Here is a 21,971-nt window from a genome sequence, read left to right as displayed (position 1 = left end):
TTGTGGGGCAAAGACTGCACAGGGTTTGGTTGGGTAATACCAGTGTGGCGTGTACTTGCACGCATGGACTAGACTACAAAGATGTTCATGGTTGACAATTTGGATAATTGCGAATCCATATAACTGAGGTCCAGAAAATCGAATCCGCAGTGTATGCTGACAGACAACTTCCCTAATGATTATATACTTATAGCAGAATAGATCAGAAGATAACATGCACAGGTGACAGTAGGTAGATGAATCTGAAGCCAGCTCTGAAGGCTAATGCCACAAAGACTATTGGTAAATATTTATACCATTACTCATGTATTCCCTTAAATCTCAAGCCTGTCAATGTAGAAACACAGTAATCGTATACACACTTAACAGAGAAACTACTGTGAATTTATTAATACCAGTAAATTTGATTGTTGTAAATAAAGTAACAAAACAGCTTTTAAGGCCAGTGGTATATACTGTGTTTACCTGAGCATAAGATGACTCCCATTTTTTAAATAGGCTCCATCTGAAAAATTTATTTTCAACATAATCTGATTAATCAGAATTACAGAACTTTTTATTGACATTAAGTATCTGCCTAAAAAGTTAACATTACACATATTCTAAACTTGTGCCATTTATTGACAGTCTGCATTTTGATAATACAAGGAGAAATAAAATAAAGAAATAGTTCACATTAATTAGTAGACCAGTCTCTTTTCTATCTTTTTTGCTTACTAACCCAGTCGTCTTTGAAATTTATATCTTCATTGTTAGGAATATTTGGTATTTCTTCTGAATATGTTGCCATTTCTGAGGTTTTGGTTACTGTGGTATCAGAGAACAAAGCTCTTGCCACCACCACCACCACCACCACCACCACCACCACCACCACCACCCCACCTCCAGGAATACACATGCGATTTCGTTGCTATACTGACATGAGAATGTTACAATGTCTCTTGCTTCCAAACATATTGTCTGCCTGTCGATCCCTCATTGGCTGCGTAGAACCAGCTGCTGACACATCCACTTTCAGTCCTGTCATATTCCAAGGTGGGAGTTGGCAACATTCCAGAACAAAACATGCAAGTGTGTCATAGGCTTTATCTAGACATTTCCCTTCTCCTGCAGAATTGAATACTGTTGTAAAGTATTTGTCCAATTTTAAAGTCAATTCAATTCCAAATACAAATGGATCTAGGCAAACTGCAGTTCAGATGTGGTAAATTTTCATAAAAATGCTATACATTCCCAGGGTTGGTAACACGATGTTTTCTGCCCACTCACTATTCCTCTCCCTGCACTCATCCTAGTCCTAAAGCCAAGCTGGTGTCACTGTCCCCACTCCAACCCTTCTGTAGTACTGTTGTTGATCAACTGTGAAAGACAGGCTGCGATACTTTGTATGGCCCAAGTTTTGTGTAACATCAACTAATACATAGAGAAAAGATAGCAATGAAGATTCAGTCCAACTTTTACTTGTCACATGATATGCTGACATGGTACTACGTCCATGACAGGTCTTGCCATTGTTATTTATTCTCACGATTATAAATTCTCTTAGTTTAATGTGATTTATTTTGTTTAACATTTCATTCTGTATTAATTTTCCTTCTTGTTTCATCTTAACACCATCATCATGTTCTAAAGCTGACCAAAAGCTGGTAAATTTTTACCCAGTATTCTAATACATGAACAATGAATGAATTTATCATTTGCAACCCACTTAGTAAATAATTAAATTATCTCAAAACCAAATAAAATACTGATCTGGGTTCAGAATCAAGTAATGCTTTTTGACGAACATTTTCTTTTGAATATTACCTTTACTTATAAAGTAGCATTAATATTTGTATATGGTGTCAATACATGTATGAGAACTTTAATTGCAAACCTGTTGAAATACAAGAGTTTGTAAGATGATAGAATTTAATGCTATTTCCTACTGTGTTTCACAAACTGTAAAATTATAAGCAGAGCAATAGATTGTTGTAGTGGCTAGTTCATAGTTTCTCGTGTATTTCTTACATTAGCACCATGCTAGTCAAATGCCACATGTTTCGGCATATTGGGGAAATGTTCGTACTCGAGCATGTCCAAATGAGAGTATCATTTACCCCCCCCCCCCCCCCACACACACACACCACCCCACCCCACCCCACCCCACCCCACCCCACCCCACCCCACTTGGCCTGCCCTTGGTTCAAAATAAATCTGTATATGACCTTAATATCCAGTGCTTCCCCGGTGACCCCTGTATACTCCATTAAACAATGTAAAAATGTTGATCTCGGCAACAGTAGTTTAATCTGTGAATATAAGACTACCCTGTATTTTCCGAATGATGCATGATGCATAGCCAGAAATGTGAAATTGTTTTTACATCCATCACTGGGCTGTTGAAAATCCACACATTACCTATGCAAAAAGTTACCAGGTAATATTCATAGTGAAGATTTGGTTGGGCTGGAATTCTTGGAGAGTTCCTTATTGAAACGCATGTCTTACTAGATTGTTTGAATGATGCATGGTCTTGCCAGAACTTCTGGAGGATGTTCCATTGCAAAAACAAAACATGATTCATTGTTTCACATTATGTAATGAAATTAGTCATCACATTGAATATTTACCCTATAGTAATGAAGCCACTTATTCGGTTTACAGTCTTTGATTGTACTCTACTGTTAATAAATGTTTTCCAAACTACAGTATTCAAGTGTTAAATTTAGCCTACTGAATGTGTAGAAAGTGCATAGTGCCGTAGAAACAGCACTATGCACATTTCCGGCTATTAGTTTCTTACAAGAAAATGTTCAAAATTTCATCCTCTACAGACTCTCAAATTTTTAAAACAACCTCTGTTACACCATGTATGATGTGTCGGTTTTTCTCTTACTTTGGTTTTCTCACATCCTTTCCTCTTCAGTAATAGAAACATGCTATTGTTGCCAGAACTTGGATTGCAAGAGTCTTCAAACAGGTGCCAGGAAGTTCATTTTATTAGAATTTCTCTTTCATTAATGTAGTACCTCTGTACACTTTATTGTGGAACTGTGGAATATCATGAATGTAACTGGTGAACAATCCAGTCATGATTTTTATTATTTTTCCTGTTTCTCTATATTAAGAAAACACTTCCTTTCATTGATTATGAGAGGTCAAGTATCTTATGTTGGGGGGATAACTTTTTTAGTTATCTCTAAAGTTGTGGCACAGGTTGTTGATATTTGCACCAAAAGTGGGAAGACCATGCAGATTTCATGACGAAATGACTTTCCTCATAGTAGAATTTTAACATCCACTTTGTATGTAGTAAAGTAGTGTATCTCAAAGCATTTTCTGCACAAGCGGAAACTTTTCAGAAACCGTGACCAATGATTATCACTTCTTTCATCTTTGACAACGATTTTTGTGTATGAAAAATACTAAGTTGAACTGTGGCTTGAAGTCTGTTATAAATTGCAGGTTCACCTGTAGCTGACTGGATTAGTCAGTTCAGGCTTCAGTGGAAGGCAAGGGCATACCACCACCAGTAGCGCAATGGCTAGGAAAGCATTGTAACATTTAAAACAATCTTCGCTAATGAATAGCTTTACATTTTTCACTTAACCAATATTATTTATTTATTTCATCCAAGAATCATCTTCACAGTGGTGTAGGAGTTGTCATAGTAATACAATAAAGATCTATAGCTTAAAGTATAGGTATATAGACTACTTAGGTATACTCCATAAGAATAGGCTGTGGCATTGGTGAACCAACCATCGTGCATCGTGGCATTTGCCTGGAGTGATCTGGGAAGACCATGGAAAATCCTAAACAGGATGGCAGGACAGAGTAAACCTATCCTCTCGAACATGGGGTCACTGCCTTTTAATTTATACACGAACATATTCTGGTCCCTGATAATATAAAAATATAGTTTTACTCTTCATCGCCACACGCTAAGGACATTTGTTGATGACTTTCGGGACATTAACATGCAGCTATACCCCTTGTGATAACTCCAGTGTGGACAACCAATTTGTAGGCAACCAACATTGAATTATGCCATGTGTTGCCATTGTCTCCTCCTCTGCCCACCTGAAAAAATCTGTCTCTGCACGACCATGTATTTCAGGTCCTGGCACACGACTTTCTTTAAAAAGCAGTAAACCATGAGTATGTATTAAAATTCAACAAGGTGTTGTAGTTTCATTGTTTGTTATCTACTACTCTGTCATCCAAGTTATCTTTAGCACTGTTGTACACATTAGTTTTAGCTGGCTAAATGGGCAACATATTCAAAAAACAAAGCATAAATGTTGCTTACAAAACAAACAACTCAATACAAAAGCACATCCCAAAACAAATAAATACCAGATGGTTACCAACAACCTGGTATCTATCGGCTAAGTTGCAGAGATTGTGAAAAAATATACATTGGAATGACTGGCAGGACATTTGACACAAGATATAAAGAATTCATCGGAGCACTGAAATATGGCACAAATGATTCAATATTTGCAGATAATCTAAAACAGGAATACCACAGACCAAGCAATAGTGAAAAAGACATGAACATCATAAGAATCAGTAAAGACAGAAACCACCTTCTTTTCCCAGAAAATTTCCACATACACAAAGAATTAACACAAAATAAGCAATTGATCAATGACTGAATAAATACTGAAAACCGGACACTACATACAAAATTGGAAAAAATCATAGGAGAAAGAAAAGAACCTTTTTTATTCTTCATGCAACTCCCCCCTCTCTACTTCCCCCCCCCCTCCCCCCACCAGTTTCATTTCACTTCTTTCTCCTCACCTTTTCTTCCATCACACTACTGTGCACTTTTACACAGTATATACACACACAGCAACATAATTAAGTAGATTCACACACACCGTTAACTGAAAAAATAAAAAAGTATAAAACAAAAATGGCATTATCGTGTGTTGGTAACACTACAAAACACAATACACACTTAGAAGTATAAAAGTAACAGTAAACAGTGCTGTATGAAAAAGAGTACTGTGCAAAGCATAAGAAATGCATAGTTATGCAGAGCAACGAAAAGTTAAACTGCAAGTGTCTGTCTAATAAAGAGAGACACCAAAGACCTGACAGCAGATGACATTTCCTGATGTTGGTAAAAAACCAATCAGAAATCACTGTAAGTAAAAACCAGCAAATTGTTAAAGAACTGTTTTTCGATCTTAAAAACAAATAAAATTTTAAAAGTCTTTAATTACAGACCCGTGATGGTGCTTTGTCTCAATAAAATGAAACATGTCTTGGGGGGGGGGGGGGGGGGGGGGAGAAACACTTTTCATGTAGTTGTAATGATGGAATGAAAAAACCCTCAGGAATGTTTAAGAATAGTATGTTGCCACAAGACATTGGCTGTTAAAAATGATAAAATCCTAAAAACATAACATGCTGATGACATTCTTTTTTCCAGTATCTTTGTGCGCTCATTACACACAGTGGATAATCAATATTCGTTACACGATCTTCTAAAGGCATGTCATCTATACCTAATGTGAAGCAGTTGTTTTTCCCTCTTAATGTTGAAGTGCGTGCTGTTCATTCTCTTCATGTTAGAGGTCAGTTTTTGTATACTACCCTACTGTAAACATCTTTTGAGGGATTCATTTGCTTTCAATAATAGGCACTCTGGTGTTTTATCAGTGACTGATGTTGCTGTCGTCAGCATAGAGAAATCTTTCTCCATGTCTTGTACTATCTGAAAAGTCATTCATCTATGTTAAGACCAGAATTGAACCCAGTACATGACCCTGAGGAACACCTACATTTGTGTGTTTCTTGCCTAGCAGTTGTCTTACAAAAACAGCAGATGAGTGGACTATCCCTACCTCATGTATCCTGTTTTTCAGCTAGGACTGGAACCACTTGTTCACTACTCCTCTTACATCTAGTGGTTCTACCTTTTTTAGCAGTATTATTTCATAGTCAACAGCGTCAGAAGCCTTGGACAAGTCCAAGAATATTATGTTATCACACATGCTAGTTAAAAGTATGGTGTGTACTCTCTTTTTTTAATATGCTGTCAGCTCCTTTTTGATATAAAGTTTCCATGAGTAAATGTCAGATTGTAAGATGCATCGCCATATTTTTAATTGCGTGATCGAATAGAATGAAGAAATTCACGTGTTGTGGAAGTGTGTCTGCTCTTGAATTAATACTGACTGTGATGTTTGTACAGGGTTATGCATGGCCATTTTACAAGCCTGTTGATGCTGAATTACTGGGTCTCCATGATTACCATGACATAATCAAGAAACCAATGGATCTTGGGACTGTAAAGGTATTTGTTATATGTTTAAAAAGTTTACTATAAAATTTGAAACTGTTGAAGGCTATACGGTGTGAGTAGATTGCCATATAATCACACTTACAGTCAGTTTATTTGTGTGTTGAATTGGTTTTACTTTATACAGAACCATATCTTTGTAGAAGGTGTTATGCAAACACCACTTACCCGATCAAGTTTATAGATGAAACAATTTTTTTCCGTATATGGTACTAGTTACTGGCAGGGCTCATGGTCAGCTACGTATAGATCACAAGGTTTTTAACAATATGAGAGATGGAAAGTTGGTATTCACCACATAGCGGAGATACTGAGCCGTGATAGGCACAATAAAAATATTCAGACAATCATAGCTTTCGGCCATTAAGGCCTTTGTCAGCAGTACACACACACACACACACACACACACACACACACACACACACACACACACACACACACAAGCGCAACTTGCACACACATCTGCAGCCTCAGAGAGCTGAAACTACACTGCGAGCAGCTGCACCAGTGCATGATGGGAGTGGCGACTGGGTGGGGGTAGGAGGAGGCTCGGGCGGGGAGTGGGAGGGATAATATGGTGGGAGTGGCGGACAGTTAAGTGTTGCAGTTTAGACGGAGGGTAGGATAGGAGGGGGGAGGGGGGAGGGGGTAAGTGGCGGAAAGGAGAGAAATAAAAATAAAAGAAATTAAAAGACTGGGTGTGGTGGTGAAATGACGGCTGTGTAGTGCTGGAATGGGAACAGGGAGAGGGCTGGATGGGTGACGACAGTGACTAATGAAGGTTGGGGCCAGGAGGGTTATGGGAACGTAGGATGTATTGCAGGGAAAGTTCCCACCTGTGCAATTCAGAAAAGCTGGTGTTGGTGGGAAGGATCCATATGGCACAGGTGTGAAGCAGTCATTAAGATGAGGGGTATCATGTTTGGTAGCGTGTTCAGGCACAGGGTGGTGCACTTGTTTTTTGGCCATAGTTTATCAGTGGCCGTTCATGCGGACAGACAGCTTGTTGGTTGTCGTGCCCCTAGATGTGAAGTATTACCGTGTCAAATTGTTAAGGGTATGGTACCGGGACTGCGGCAAGCAGCCAACGTTGTTATCCCCTCACTGTTTCTTTTCCCTTGGCAGCCAAAATGTGAGGTCAAAGCATGTCTCCTGTTGCCCCCAACAGCCACCATGCAAATTGTCCACTTATTGTAAACAAATGGTACATTATGCAGACACTGAATTATGTGGCAGCCATACATAACAATTGAACAGTGCAGATCACCAAAATTATGCTTTGTGCTTTGGGCGTAATGGTACAGGTTTTGCATTTTGGGAAGTCTTCTGACTTGACTAAATTAAAAGACAGTGTAATGAAGTTAGAAAGTTAAGGGCGAGAGACAAGTTAGCATTTGGTGTGTGAGTAACTGTGTGAAAATTTAAATTTCAAGTTATTGGTTATGCAAAGGATCACAGAAAGTGGGAAGCTGGCTGCAGATTTGTTTTGATGAAAAACATATTTGTCGGTGATGTGCAAGTGAAGAGCAACTATTTAGTTTGAAAAGTTGGGGATTATTTCAAAAGCAAAAGTCCAGATATCCAGATGTAGAAAGACTTTCTTGATTTTGTAGGTCTAAATAGGAAACGTGAGCATGCCGTTACAGCTTGAATGATTTGAACTGAAGGCTGGAAATTAGCATGTAAAAGAAACATTCTGCCAGTGGAATTTAAAGTTTAGTATGGATGGGTTTGGCTAATAATCTATCTATCCATCACAGAACTGCAATTGTGCAAAAACTGTCTCAAGCTTAGGAAAAAGAGTTTTTAATGTCTTTTTCAGTGTTATGTGATCCAACTTTGATGCAAAAATTATCTGCTTTCCCAAATAGGGACTGCAGGCCAAACACGGGTCTCATTTTGATATGCTGAACAGTACTATAGTAAATAATATAAGGGAACATAGTGTGCAAATATGTACGTGTAGTGCTGAAAAGCGGCGATGTACTGTGATGTTGAGCACACGAACAGAAATTGACATCATATGTGGCTTTTAATCAGAAAATCCTCCCCAAGGGAGAAAGCTTCCCAGCTGGTGTTATTGTAAGAGCTCGTGATGGTGGGTGGATGACAGAGGAACTGGTCCTGGACTGGATTTCAGCAATGTGGAATAGGCAGCCAGGAACTCTTCTTCGCTCAAAATCAATGCTTCTGTTGGATAGTTTTCGTAGGCATTCTGGTGAAACAAAAACTGTAAAGGCTACGATGTGACCTAGTGATTATTCCAGGTTTCATTACAAGTGTGTTACAGGCTGTGGATTTGTGTATCAATCATCCTTTCAAAGGTAGCGTGAAACAGAGTTACATCATTAACAAAACAGTTTCAATGCCAGGAGGCTGTTTGCAACATCTGCATTCATCAGAAGTGTGCCATTGCATTTTGGCTGTTTGTCAGTTAATATTTTCAGAAATTGCCGTGAAAAGTTTAAAAAACTGGAATTTCCGGTAATCTTGATGGGGCCGAATATGACCTCTGTGATAGTGACTCTGAGTAACATTGTGAATTGTCTAGCGAAGGTGAAGAATCAGACTCCGGTGATACTGAGATGGTAGGAAGTGATTTGGGCGCTGGTAGGTACAAACAAGCTGATGCAGTTTTGCAAAACGGATTTGCTTTTCTTTTTTCAAGAACAGCTTCTGTATTTGCAAATAAGGTATTGTAGCAGCTGCCAGGAACTGTTAAAAAACTTTGACTAACACGAGACTAGCAAAAAGTGTACTTTCTTTGTGAGTACTAGTATACAATAAGAGAATAACACCCATCTTCTTTGGCAACAGTTGGCATTACAAATATTTTCTAATTATTGAAGTCTTTAATTTGAATGATCTGAACAAGTATATTTGATATATGTAGCAGGTTCGTACATGATTAGAATAAAAACTAGTCAGGATAGTAACTGAAATTCTGGCATTCCAGGTAAGATCATGAATCTGGCACATGAATTAAGTTGGATGCCTTTTTTAGAGTCTAATTTGTCCTTGTGTAAATAATTCAGTGATGAGGGTACGTAAATCAGTTATCTATGACTTAATTCACTGTAAACTTAATGCCTTCTTGGAGTACAGTCAAAGATATGGAAAATGCATTTAAAAAACTCAAAATAAAATGTTATGTTATAAAGTGTAAGTTTTCTGCTATATTCTTCTTACATTTTTGATAGTTTACAAAAGTAACTGCAGTAACTTGTAATGGTACTAATTTCAACCCACAAGTCACGTGTACATCTCATTTTGAAATTAATTATTTATGGTCGGAGGCTGCACTATGATTTTTCAAGCCAAAATTTAGGGAAAAAAAGTGCAACCTATATTCGCACAAATACTTTATATTTTACAGTGAAGGTACTTGGCCTATAGTCTTCATAAATTTGTGCATGGATGCTGCGTTCACTATAAGTAGTAGGCAGATTAGATTTAAGTCACTTCACATCATCTTTTGTTATCCTATCAACAGGATAATTTCAAACCAATGACTTCGATCAGATGAAAGTGGTGTGCTTCATCAAGACTTAAACTGTGGATCGAACTATGTGAAGCTGAAACTGATGAGACACGACTGGTTATGGAGAGAGTGCTATTTGATTCCATATCTGTCCATCATTATAGTCTGTAACAATATTATGTAAAGGAAAGTTGTTGCTCACCATATAGCGGAGATGCTGAGTTGCAGTTAGCAGAGCAAAAAGACTGCCACTAATAAAGGTTTTTTCCAGTAAGGCCTTCATCAAAAAGAGATGACACGTACGTGCACAAACGCAACTCTCACACGCCTCACTGCCGTCTCGGGCAACTGACATCACTCTATGCCTTTTGTGACTTAGCATCTCCACTATATTGTGAATATCAACTTTTCTTTTCGTAATATTGTTACATTTCATCCTGGATTTTCCATCATTTTTGTCTCTTTTTGAATGGCTTCTCTAAATAAGGTGTTCTCTAAATTACTTCATGCGAGTAATGGGATTGTTCTTTTAGTAAGGCCTCAGTTTATTTTTCATTTGTTGTCTTCTACATTAGCTGACAGTCCCCCTGCTAATATTCCTTTTTGTTTTATTTAAATCTGAAAGATGATCTTTCATGGGCAGTTTCCTCAACCTGGGCATCCTAAAACCACTTTACAGACCACTTAATAGCCTTCATTTTTTAAACTTTTTTTTTCGAAGTTGTCGGTCAGTATACAAGGTGTAGTGGCTGCATTCCTCTTTCAGGAGGACCATGGATAGTAAAGAGCTGTTCAAATCAAGGTGCTAGCTTCATCTGTTGAACAGGGTGTGCCTCTATTGGAAGAGTGCTGTTCATATTAAAAACATTGTCTGGATTTTATTCCCAACCAAATTCACAGTTTTTTTAACCTTCACAAATTTTCAAACAAATGCACATCTTGCAAATCAGTGAAGTGTTTCAGTCATTTTACTGGCAAAAGTCTTGTATGTATCATCTCTTTTATGTATAATGAATAATTTTTCCCCCTCAAGTATTCCCATAGTTTCCTCCTCCTCCTCCCCCCCTACCTCTCCCCCTCCCCCTACCTCTCCCCCTCCCCCTACCTCTCCCCCTCCCCCTCCCCCTACCTCTCCCCCTCCCCCTACCTCTCCCCCTCCCCCTACCTCTCCCCCTCCCCCTACCTCTCCCCCTCCCCCTACCTCTCCCCCTCCCCCCACCTCTCCCCCTCCCCTTTTTCCAACTGACCATTTGTCACTGTCATGCACACTTAACTGAAAATTAATCTCTGCTTTGTTACTATGAAACAGTTTTTCAGTAAATGAAGTAGAGTTGTCTCCTTTCTTAGTTGACATTGAAGTCAATACGTACTTCAGTGTGTTGAATGTCTTTCGTCTGACAGTTATTTCACCATCGTAATTAGCTGCTGATGTAGCTCTTGTTACAGATTGATTAAAATGGCTTGAGTCTTCTGATGTTTAGCCCTATTTAGGGGATATGATGTCATTGTGCTGGTAATATGAGTGGAAAGACAGCTTCCCCAATGTGAAACTAACATTGCAGCACGTGTAACACTTTCTTCTGCAACATTATCAGTGGAACCTTGCATCATTGGCTTCAGTTTTTCTTATCCTTTCTGTCTCTCTTTTTCTCTCTCCCTCCAGTCCCTCCCCTCCCCTCCTTCCCCTAACTTTTGTTGTGAATTTGTGTTTTTAAGCACTTTGCTGTGACACATTTGTTGGCATTTGCTTCAATTAGGATCCTCCATTAAAAGTGTTCATCAAAGAACACTTTCACAGCTTTCAAGGATGTCAAGGGCGGGTAAAGGAATTGTAATCCATGGACAAGGCAGCGACTTTGTGCACTCCGTGCACAAGTATTTGGAACTGGTATATATTTGTAGTGCCCTGATTTTAAGTGAAGCAAAAGTTTTGAATGAATCGGTTTCAACACTTAATATACATTGGTCTGCAGTGCTGAGAAATAGGATATAGAAAGGAAGGAAGAAAGGAGAGAATAATGTAGGAAATTGATCCATTATTTACAGGAAAGTGGGCAAGAAGTAAGTTACTATAATCCGATTAAAATTACTTTGTGATTGACAGATTGTAGTGGAAGGGGACAGTGTTTCTGGCATGCAGCCAGCCACACTTTCCAAGGCACTACATGAAAACTACAAATCAGGCAACACAGTCAGCACATGGCACTCAAGGAAGAACTGCAATTGCCTGGCAGCTGTCCCACACCACTCGACTCACTATCATGTCAAGTCACAGAGTAATTTTAGTTACACATGTGGGCAACCAAAATGGACACATTCCTGCTGGATATAATATACGAGCATATGTACTGTTTCACATTACAAGGTCTAAAACATTTACTTTGCACATGTGTTTTCAAACTAGCTGCTCAAGACCGTTTTTGGCAAACATGTTCAGAACTAGCTTCACAAGACTGGCTGTTCATGTAACCTACACTGAATCCAGATACATAAAAGTCTACTCTCGGTAGGTTAAAGGACCTCCAACTAATGTTAAATGATACGAGTGTTTCCACGATACTGAATGTAGACTTTCTTTGAATGATTCTAAAAAGCTTTAACACAAAATGATTTACCAGAAGAGGGGGGGGGGGCGGAGATTAGACACCATAGGTGTGCATTGCAGTTGACAAACATATTCCGTTGAGGTCAAAACTGAGTCAGGCTCTATTAAAGTTAAGTTTAGTTTCCAGTCCAATGCAAATTTTTGTGCAATAATCATTTCTCCAGCAATACATTCTCTTCAAGATTTGTAAGTTTTCTTTACTTATATTCAGCATTAATAGTTCAAGTTTTTTATTTGTGCTGAGGTTAGCCAGTAAAACCACAGAAATATTGACCACAGATGTTTGCAAAACTGTTTCATGTGTAATCCAGAGAGCTACTCAACAATAAATAATCCAGTCATAAACATATTCAGCATTAATAGTTCAAGTTTTTTATTTGTGCTGAGGTTAGCCAGTAAAACCACAGAAATATTGACCACAGATGTTTGCAAAACTGTTTCATGTGTAATCCAGAGAGCTACTCAACAATAAATAATCCAGTCATAAACATGCATTTAAACAAACTACTCTTAACACATTACTAGATCTGCATTCTTATATTGTCACATCTCTGATGTGATGAAAATTTTCTCAAAGCTCAACTTATTTTCTTGTTCAGTAGAGTTTTTTGTCAGTTAAATTTTATTCATTTGTGCCAATTTAACATTATGGCTGAGATGAATAAAGTGGGCTGTGATGGAACAGTTAAAAGCAGCAATGTTTTCATAAGTAATCCTTCAGTAAGTGTAAATTGTGCTTGTGGCATTACCACTGGCAAGCCCACTTGAAAAAAGAATGGGTTCACTCTGTATGTCCAGTGTAAGCTTGTATTCCATCTTTAGTGACATAGACACCAATTGGATGTTTCTTCCATTCCTTCCTCTCTGTTGAAGAAAATTTCTTTAGAATGCATGATTCCTTATATTTATACATGATACATAATACAGTTTTTGCATTTGATAATTTTTTCCTTCCATATAGCAAAAAATGGATAATCGGGACTACAAAACTGCTGCAGAATTTGCTGCTGATGTAAGATTAATATTCACAAATTGTTACAAGTACAATCCTCCTGATCACGATGTTGTAACAATGGCAAAAAAGCTGCAAGATGTGTTTGAAATGAGGTGAGTTACCATAATACTAATTTTCACTGGTTCAGTAAGATACTTGCTTAACAGAGCTAACCAGTATTTTATTATGAAAGTTCAAAAATTTTGTTCCTAGGAATTATAAGTGCACTGTTTTAAGTTCCCATGGCATTTCTAGGTGCAGGGAAATATATCTATTGTTTATACATTCATTGGTGGTTGATAATCTGGTCATTATCTGTTTAGAGACAACACCAAAGTGCATTAGTGTACTTTTGCAGCATCTGATATAAATGCTATGTTACAGATGTGCTCTCTGCATCTTGTACTGAGCATACAGCTTTGTTGCGGCTAAAATTTTATCTGCAAAGAAAATGTGCCGTTTACAACAGAAAAAACATTGCGTACACACAAGCGTCTGCTGACAGCAAAATGTGTCAAAGGCTTTAGGATGAAGATTGTGCAATACCTTGTAACAAAAACTGCTTTTAATGAGCATAATGTCACAACTGTCCACAGGAAAATAGCGCAAATAATGGTTTGAAAGGTGTTACTTTCAAAGTGAATTTTGTTTTACACAAGATGAGTTATGTTCTTTGTGAGAATTTGTGATAAAATTCTGGAGGAGCGTTTGGCTCTCATTAAATTTAACACTTTGAGGACAAGCCACTCGAAAACTTTCATTCCCAGAAGACCAGCCATTCATGCAATTATTTGAAATTTTACTTGCATACTTGTGTTTGATATATCTTAAAGGGCAACACATGCTAAAAAAAGACCAAGTTTTGAGCTTACTTTTTGATATTTATTTTAGTTCTTTCATAGATTAGAAATCATATGATAATGATGGCAAAAAGTATAAATATCCTTAGAAATATGAGGTGAGTTCTTGAGAAATTTCGCATGTAACTGTCTTCTCTATGGAAAAGTCAAAGTTGTCAACAGAACATGTATTCAGCCAGGTAACCCACAAAATTTTCGGTGAGCAGCAGTGAAAATTTGGTTGTACTTGTCATAAATATTCAGCTTCTTAAATTGAAGCACTGTAAAAAAAGTTGTATATTAATTCACACCATTCACTTTTCGTATTTGTGTGCTTGTGCTACTGTTGTGGTGCTGCTATTAGCGGACTTCATCACTTGCTCTTTGCTCTGAATATGGGCTGGGTCATTCCACGTCAACTCACCTAGGCCTTCCCGTTTGATGATCAGATTTCATTGAAATTTTATGTGAACATTCACACATGAACCCAAGGACTTAAAACACAGTGTTTTGAATGAGACTGGTTTTGAAGTTGATGAAAAATGTAATTTGTAAAAGAAGTGCAAAATATACCTTACTTTAAACATTTTACAAAAATCATTATTATTTCAACAAATGTGTAGATTATTAGAAAATAGTAGAGGAATGAAATTTTGTATTCCACATTTTTGACATGTTTAGCATGCATTTACTGTATGAGAGATAAGAATTTGAATTTTACATCTTTTCTAGGCCGCGATTTTCACGTCGAACTTTGATTCGTATTATCTAGCATGGTTAACCAGTGTTGGATAGTTAAATACACTTTTTTTGGCAGTTAAAACAATGGTCTTTCTAACTAGCCCCATCTGGAAAGTTTTATAAAACATGGTTTTTTGGAAAAACTGTTTGGAAACACAGGATTTTTTATCTTTTTACAGAATCTCTAATTTTGCACTTCATTTATTCAGTATTGAATAGTGGTACATAAATTAATACTTTATATTTGAGAACCTTGTATTATTAGGTTTCTACATGCCAAGGTCCACATTCGTCATATCTTTTGTCCCTGAGATATAAGAAGCCAGACTTTGAAATTTTTTCATGTGATTTTTGTCTAACATTTTATGGTGGAATATGGCTTGTAAAATTCTTTTGGTTATTTTTGTTAAGAGAACGCACAAAGTTGTGTAAGAGGGCCAAATTTCATTTCTTTGATTGAAATATAGCCCGAGTTATAACTGCTCAAATTTGTCAGAAATTCATGCTCGCTATGGGTAAAGTGAAATAAGGGTCAATCCGAATGAAGTGGTCCAATAAAAATTAAGTTGGTTGCTTGACCATTTTTAAATATTTTAATTTTTTATATATGATTACCCTATAATTGAGGAGTTCAAAACAGTTTTTTTAATTACCTTTCACTTACTGGAAAAATTTCAACATTGACATCTGACTGAACAAAGATACGAATTTTTGAAACGGAGGAGGTAATTCACATTACTCTACAACTGATCTTAGGGCTGTTGCCTATTAATGTGTGATGTTGGTGGAATATAATCAATCATTATTGTAGTAAGGTACTGAATTATAATACAAAAAGTGGAAACATCACTGAAATTAACATTTATATTATTTTGACATACTTAAAATAAATATTTTGAATTAACATCCTCCGAGATGCGACTGTTCCTAAACCTTGTGGTGAATGTTAGAAACACTTATTTCTTCAGACTGCTTCTGTGATATAGAATTAGTCCTCCCAGTTGCTGTGGTAAGTTCAAGCACTGGACGTTTCCTTAAAACATTTTTCATTGGTATCCAAACTTCGTCACTAGTAGATTTCTTGAATGATGTTCTTGGGCCAGCAGGGTGGTAAAAATGCACAAAAACATCATTGTTTTCCAAAATTATTATTTCAACCTCTGCAAGCCACAACTGTCCATCATACACACATGCCACTATTTCATGCAACATTAAAGGCAGAGATGTAATTGTACTGACACAATGATCCTCATAAATTTCGGTTTCTGATGTTACATAGCATTGAACTAAGTTTTCTGCAATGCCAAGGAATTTGTGGAAATGCCTTGTTCCTTTTATTGCTATACAGTTTTCAAATCTGGTTTTAAGTGTTGTTTACATTTGCAGAACCACTTCTTTTTTCTTGATCAGAAAATAGGTAATGCCTTTAATATTATCCTAGCAGAAGACATACCTGTACTGTGAGAATTTGATCTGTCGTTGGTCTTTGTAGGCTGGCGTTACTTGCTTCACATTTTGTTCTACCTCCTACTCCATCACATGCATTTTTACCATGGCAAGAGGCATAAAAGTGCCATTCAGCCTCCAACCCAAAGTCTACTTTGTTGTTGCAGAAATTTGAAAAATTCTTTTTGTTCCTATACTGACTACCACTTCCATCTGAAAAGTATACCAGCTTCTTAACCTGGGGAAAAAAAAATTATGTGATTTATGACCTACTTTTGAAACACATGTACAGCCAAAGTGTTGTGCTCCAAGTAGTCACTTAAAATGCAAATTGAAGAACTGCAAACTTCATCTTTCTCATTTTGAAAGTAGAGAATAAGTGGATTCACTGTTACATGCTCATTGACCCAGTGGTACTCTTGTATTGCATCCTGACTCACAGATGTAAAATTTTGTGCAAAATCGGCTAGCACTGTACATTCAGTTTCATGAAATTGTGCTTTTTGTCCTTCAAAAACTTACTTTGAATTTTAGAAACATAGTAGTGACTTTTTGAGTTTTTGTAAGTTATCAAGTAAAGATTCCAAGTGCTCTTCCTGAGATTTAACCACTGTTATCATTTCTGCCCTGTCAGTTGTGACCCACTGTTTGAAGGTAATACTATCTGGCATTTCCTATCATATTCGTGAAACAATTCAATAACAATTTCCTTACCAGGGCATTTATTACAGAAACTCATCATGCAGTCACAGACTATTAAATCTAGTAACTCTTTGTAGTTAAGATCTCTGAGTTTTACACCCGCAATCATCAGTTTGACATTTTGATGATATAAACAAACACATACGGAGTGTGTTCCTGAGGATCCAGCCAAAATACACCACTCAGGGCAGAGGTCACAAAATTTTGACCTTCCAATTTTGCATTAAGGATGATAATTTTTGAAAACTACATAAAGTTCATTTAAATTTGACAACTCTAGTCATTTCTGCTTTGCTACTTGAACTCCATTTATAACAACTTTTTTGCTATCTTTGCAATATGAGCACACTCTACTGTTTTCATCATCTTCAAAAACTGTTGGATCTTTTTAATTTTTTCTTCACTTATACCTACTCCTTTCTTCTTTCCTAAAACTGGAAGAATGCCTTGCTCTTTCACAAATTTTTGTGTTAGTTTAACCAAATGATGAGAAACGTTGAATTTGTGAATTATTTTATCTCTTGACCGTGAGTCAGGCAGCAAACTTAAAATGTTAACTTTTTCTTCTTTAGATGTCACTGAACCTTTAATTTTTAATTTCTCTATTAATCTCAAATATTCAGTGTCAGATGATGGTGGTAGGTTTTCTTTTTCTTTAGAAATAATGTTTGTATCTGTATTATTAAAGTATGATTCCAAGTCTCTTCTAATTTTGTCTGAAATTTGTTGTACCTTATGTTCAATAGCTGTTTTTCTTTTTCTGCTACTTAATTTTATTATTTTCGAAGCAGGAGATACGTCTAACTTAGAACAAGCAAAATCCAATATACTAACTGGTTCCTCATTAGGAATATCAATGTCATTAACAATGTTACACGATTCTGGTTCTGGATTCACAACAAATATTTTTGAGTAACAATTTGGGCACAGGGAATTTCCAGGAATCGCATTACGTTTCACTTGGGAAGCTGTTTCACTCTCACATAACAAGAACAAATGTTCAAGTTTTATTTCCTTCAAGGCTTTATTAATAGGTTTTTTATTAACTTTAAGTGAATCACAGCACTTTCTTCCAAAAATGTGGTTGTACTTCAGAATATATTTCTTCTCATGATACTCACATACCAATGTTAACTCTCAGAGTGATGTTACAGAACAACTATCTTGGAATTTAAACAGTTTGTCTAACTTAATCAAAGTCATTTACATTTTTCAAGTTTTTTGAAACTGAACCTTAAACTGTTTTGTAACGCACTTCACTTGTTACCTGTCCAACAGATCACTGTTCATCCATGTTATTGCATTCCATTTAATCTCTCAAAAGTAATTACAGATTACACACAGAACAAAGCACATAACACATTCTACACTCTCGAAGTATGTACAACCACTCTAACAGAGGTTTCAGAACAGACTAATTACAACAGTGCCACACCCAGCAATAATGTACTTCTTTATTGACAATAAACCTAAACGGAAAAGAGCATTTTTATTACCATAGAACAAAAGCGAAAGCTCCTATTGTTTAATATTTGCATTATTAAAAATAAATAAACTAAATGAATATTAGGTGATAGTGTTAACTAAATATATCATCATCATCATCATCATCATCATTTAAGACTGATTATGCCTTTCAGCGTTCAGTCTGGAGCATAGCCCCCCTTATAAAATTCCTCCAAGATCCCCTATTCAGTGCTAACATTGGTGCCTCTTCTGATGTTAAACCTATTACTTCAAAATCATTCTTAACCGAATCCAGGTGCCTTCTGCTTGGTCTGCCCCGACTCCTCCTACCCTCTACCGCAGAACACATGAGTCTCTTGGGTAACCTTGCTTCTCCCATGCGTGTAACATGACCCCGCTATCTAAGCCTGTTCGCCCTGACTGCTAGATCTATAGAGTTCATTCCCAGTTTTTCTTTGATTTCCTCATTGTGGACACCCTCCTGCCATTGTTCCCATCTACTAGTACCTGCAATCATCCTAGCTACTTTCTTATCCGTAACCTCAACCTTGTTGATAAGGTAACCTGAATCCACCCAGCTTTCGCTCCCATACAACAAAGTTGGTCGAAAGATTGAACGGTGCACAGATAACTTAGTCTTGGTACTGACTTCCTTCTTGCAGAAGAGAGTAGATCGTAGCTGAGCGCTCAATGCATTAGCTTTGCTACACCTTGCTTCCAGTTCTGTCACTATGTTGCCATCCTGTGAGAATATGCATCCTAAGTACTTAAAACCATCCACCTGTTCTAACTTTGTTCCTCCTATTTGGCACTCAATCCATTTATATTTCTTTCCCACTGACATTACTTTCGTTTTGGAGATGCTAATCTTCATACCATAGTCCTTACATTTCTGATCTAGCTCTGAAATATTACTTTGCAAACTTTCAATCGAATCTGCCATCACAACTAAGTCATCCGCATATGCAAGACTGCTTATTTTGTGTTCACATATCGTAATCTCACCCAGCCAGTCTATTGTTTTCAACATATGATCCATAAATACTATGAACAACAGTGCAGACAGGTTGCAGCCTTGTCTTACCCCTGAAACTACTCTGAAGTATGAACTCAATTTACCGTCAACTCTAACTGCTGCCTGACTATCCATGTAAAGACCTTTAATTGCTTGCAAAAGTTTGCCTTCTATTCCATAATCTCGTAGAACAGACAATAACTTCCTCCTAGGAACCCGGTCATATGCCTTTTCTAGATCTATAAAGCATAGATACAATTTCCTGTTCCACTCATAACACTTCCCCATTATTTGCCGTAAGCTACAGATCTGGTCCTGACAACCTCTAAGAGGCCTAAACCCACACTGATTTTCATCCAATTGCTCCTCAACTAATACTCGCACTTTCCTTTCAACAATGCCTGAGAAGATTTTACCCACAACGCTGATGAAAGAGATACCTCTGTAGTTGTTACAATCTTTTCTGTTTACATGTTTAAAGATTGGTGTGATTACTGCTTTTGTCCAGTCTGATGGAACCTGTCCCGACTCCCAGGCCATTTCAGTTATCCTGTGTAGTCATTTAAGACGTGACATTCCACTGTATTTGATGAGTTCAGACTTAATTTCATCCACCCCAGTTGCTTTATTGCACTGCAATCTATTGACCATTTTCTCCACTTCCTCAAATGTGATCCTATTTCCATCATCATTCCTATCCCATCCTACCTCGAAATCTGAAACATTACCGATCGCATTTTCACCTACGTTGAGCAACTCTTCAAAAATATTCCCTCCATCTGCCCAAGGCATCCACAGGATTCACCAGTAGTTTTTCTGACCTGTCCAAAATACTTGTCATTTCCTTCTTACCTCCTTTTCGAAGACTGCTAATTACACTCCAGAATGGTTTTCCAACAGCGTGACCCATAGTCTCCAACCTGTTTCCAAAGTCTTCCTAAGATTTCTTCTTGGATGCTGCAATTATCTGTTTGGTTTTGTTTCTTTCTTCAACATAACTTTCTCTGTCTACCTGAGTTATAGTATGTAGCCATTTTTGATAGGCCTTCTTTTTCCTTTTACAGGCTGCCTTGACTGTGTCATTCCACCAAGCTGTTTGCTTCATCCTACTTTTACACACTACTCTTCCAAAACATTCTTTAGTCACTTCTAGTATTGTGTCCCTGTACCTTGTCCATTCCTTTTCCAATGACTGTAATTGACTACATTCAACTAACTGGTACCTTTCTGAGATCGCTGTTATGTACTTGTGCCTGATTTCCTTATTCTGAAGTTTCTCCACTCTTATCACCCTACATATGGACCTGACCTCCTGCACTTTCGGCCTCACGATCCCAATTTCACTGCAGATTAAATAATGATCAGTGTCATCAAAGAATCCCCTGAATACACGTGTGTCCCTTACAGCCTTCCTAAATTCCTGATCTGTTATTATATAGTCAATGACAGATCTGGTTCCCCTGCCTTCCCAAGTATACCAGTGAATGTTCTTATGTTTTAAAAAAAAGGAGTTTGTGATTACTAAGCCCATACTGGCACAGAAATCCAAGAGTTGTTTCCCATTCCTGTTGGCCTCCATATCCTTTCCAAATTTACCCATAACCTTTTCATACTCTTCTGTTCGATTTACAATCCTAGCGTTAAAATCACCCATGAGCAGAACACTGTCCTTGTCCTTTACTTTAACAACTACATCACTGCGTGCCTCATAAAAACTATCCATCTTATCTTGATCTGTCCCTTCACAATGCGAATATACTGACACAATCCTAATTTTCTTGATAGCCACTGTCAAATCTGTCCACATCAGTTGTTCGTTTACATACCTTATTGCAACTACGCTGGGTTCCATTTCTTTCCTGATGTAAAGCACTACACCCCATTGTGCTATTCCTGCTTTGACTCCTGACAGGTAGACCTTGTATTTTCCCACTTCCTCTTCTTTCTCACACCTTACCCGAATGTCACTAACAGCTAAAACGTTCAGCCCCATCTTATTTGCAGCCTCTGCCAGCTCTACATTTTTCCCAGAGTAGCCCCCATTGATATTGATAGCTCCCCATCTCATTACCATTTGTTTGCCAAGTTGTATCTTAGGAGTCCCTGGTTTGTCAGTTAGAGGTGGGACTACGTCACCTCTAAAGGTCCGAGGCATTTTGCTCTGATTGTTGCCAGCATCATATTTAAAGTACCAGGGAAGCAGGTTGCTAGCCTTACTTGTCCCGGGTCCCATTGGGTTTTACCCCTAACGGCTGAGGGACTAACCGGTGGATTTGGTAGTCTTTGCCGTATGAGCACAAAGGTGACCACAACTCGGAGTATGTCCAAGATGTCCAGCCTTATTCCAAAGTAACTGGTATCCCGACTGTCGGGACCACTC

At 37.5% G+C, this 21,971-nt stretch overlaps 1 protein-coding gene across 10 annotated transcripts in view; it reads left to right on the top strand.

The window, feature by feature from the left end:
• LOC126297387 (homeotic protein female sterile-like) overlaps positions 1 to 21,971 on the top strand; it is a 242,152-nt gene that overhangs the window by 131,773 nt on the left and 88,408 nt on the right. For all 10 annotated transcript variants that reach the window (XM_049988124.1, XM_049988127.1, XM_049988120.1 and 7 more), the window contains 2 exons: positions 6,194 to 6,295; positions 13,349 to 13,494. In XM_049988124.1, coding sequence (XP_049844081.1) covers positions 6,194 to 6,295; positions 13,349 to 13,494 — 248 coding nt within the window. The remainder of the gene's footprint in view (positions 1 to 6,193; positions 6,296 to 13,348; positions 13,495 to 21,971) is intronic.

The sequence above is a fragment of the Schistocerca gregaria genome, chromosome X (assembly GCF_023897955.1).
Source record: "Schistocerca gregaria isolate iqSchGreg1 chromosome X, iqSchGreg1.2, whole genome shotgun sequence".
NCBI classification, from domain to species: Eukaryota; Metazoa; Arthropoda; class Insecta; order Orthoptera; family Acrididae; genus Schistocerca; species Schistocerca gregaria.
The sequence above is the reverse complement of the archived record's forward strand: the minus strand, read 5'-3'. Positions and strand labels throughout refer to the sequence as shown.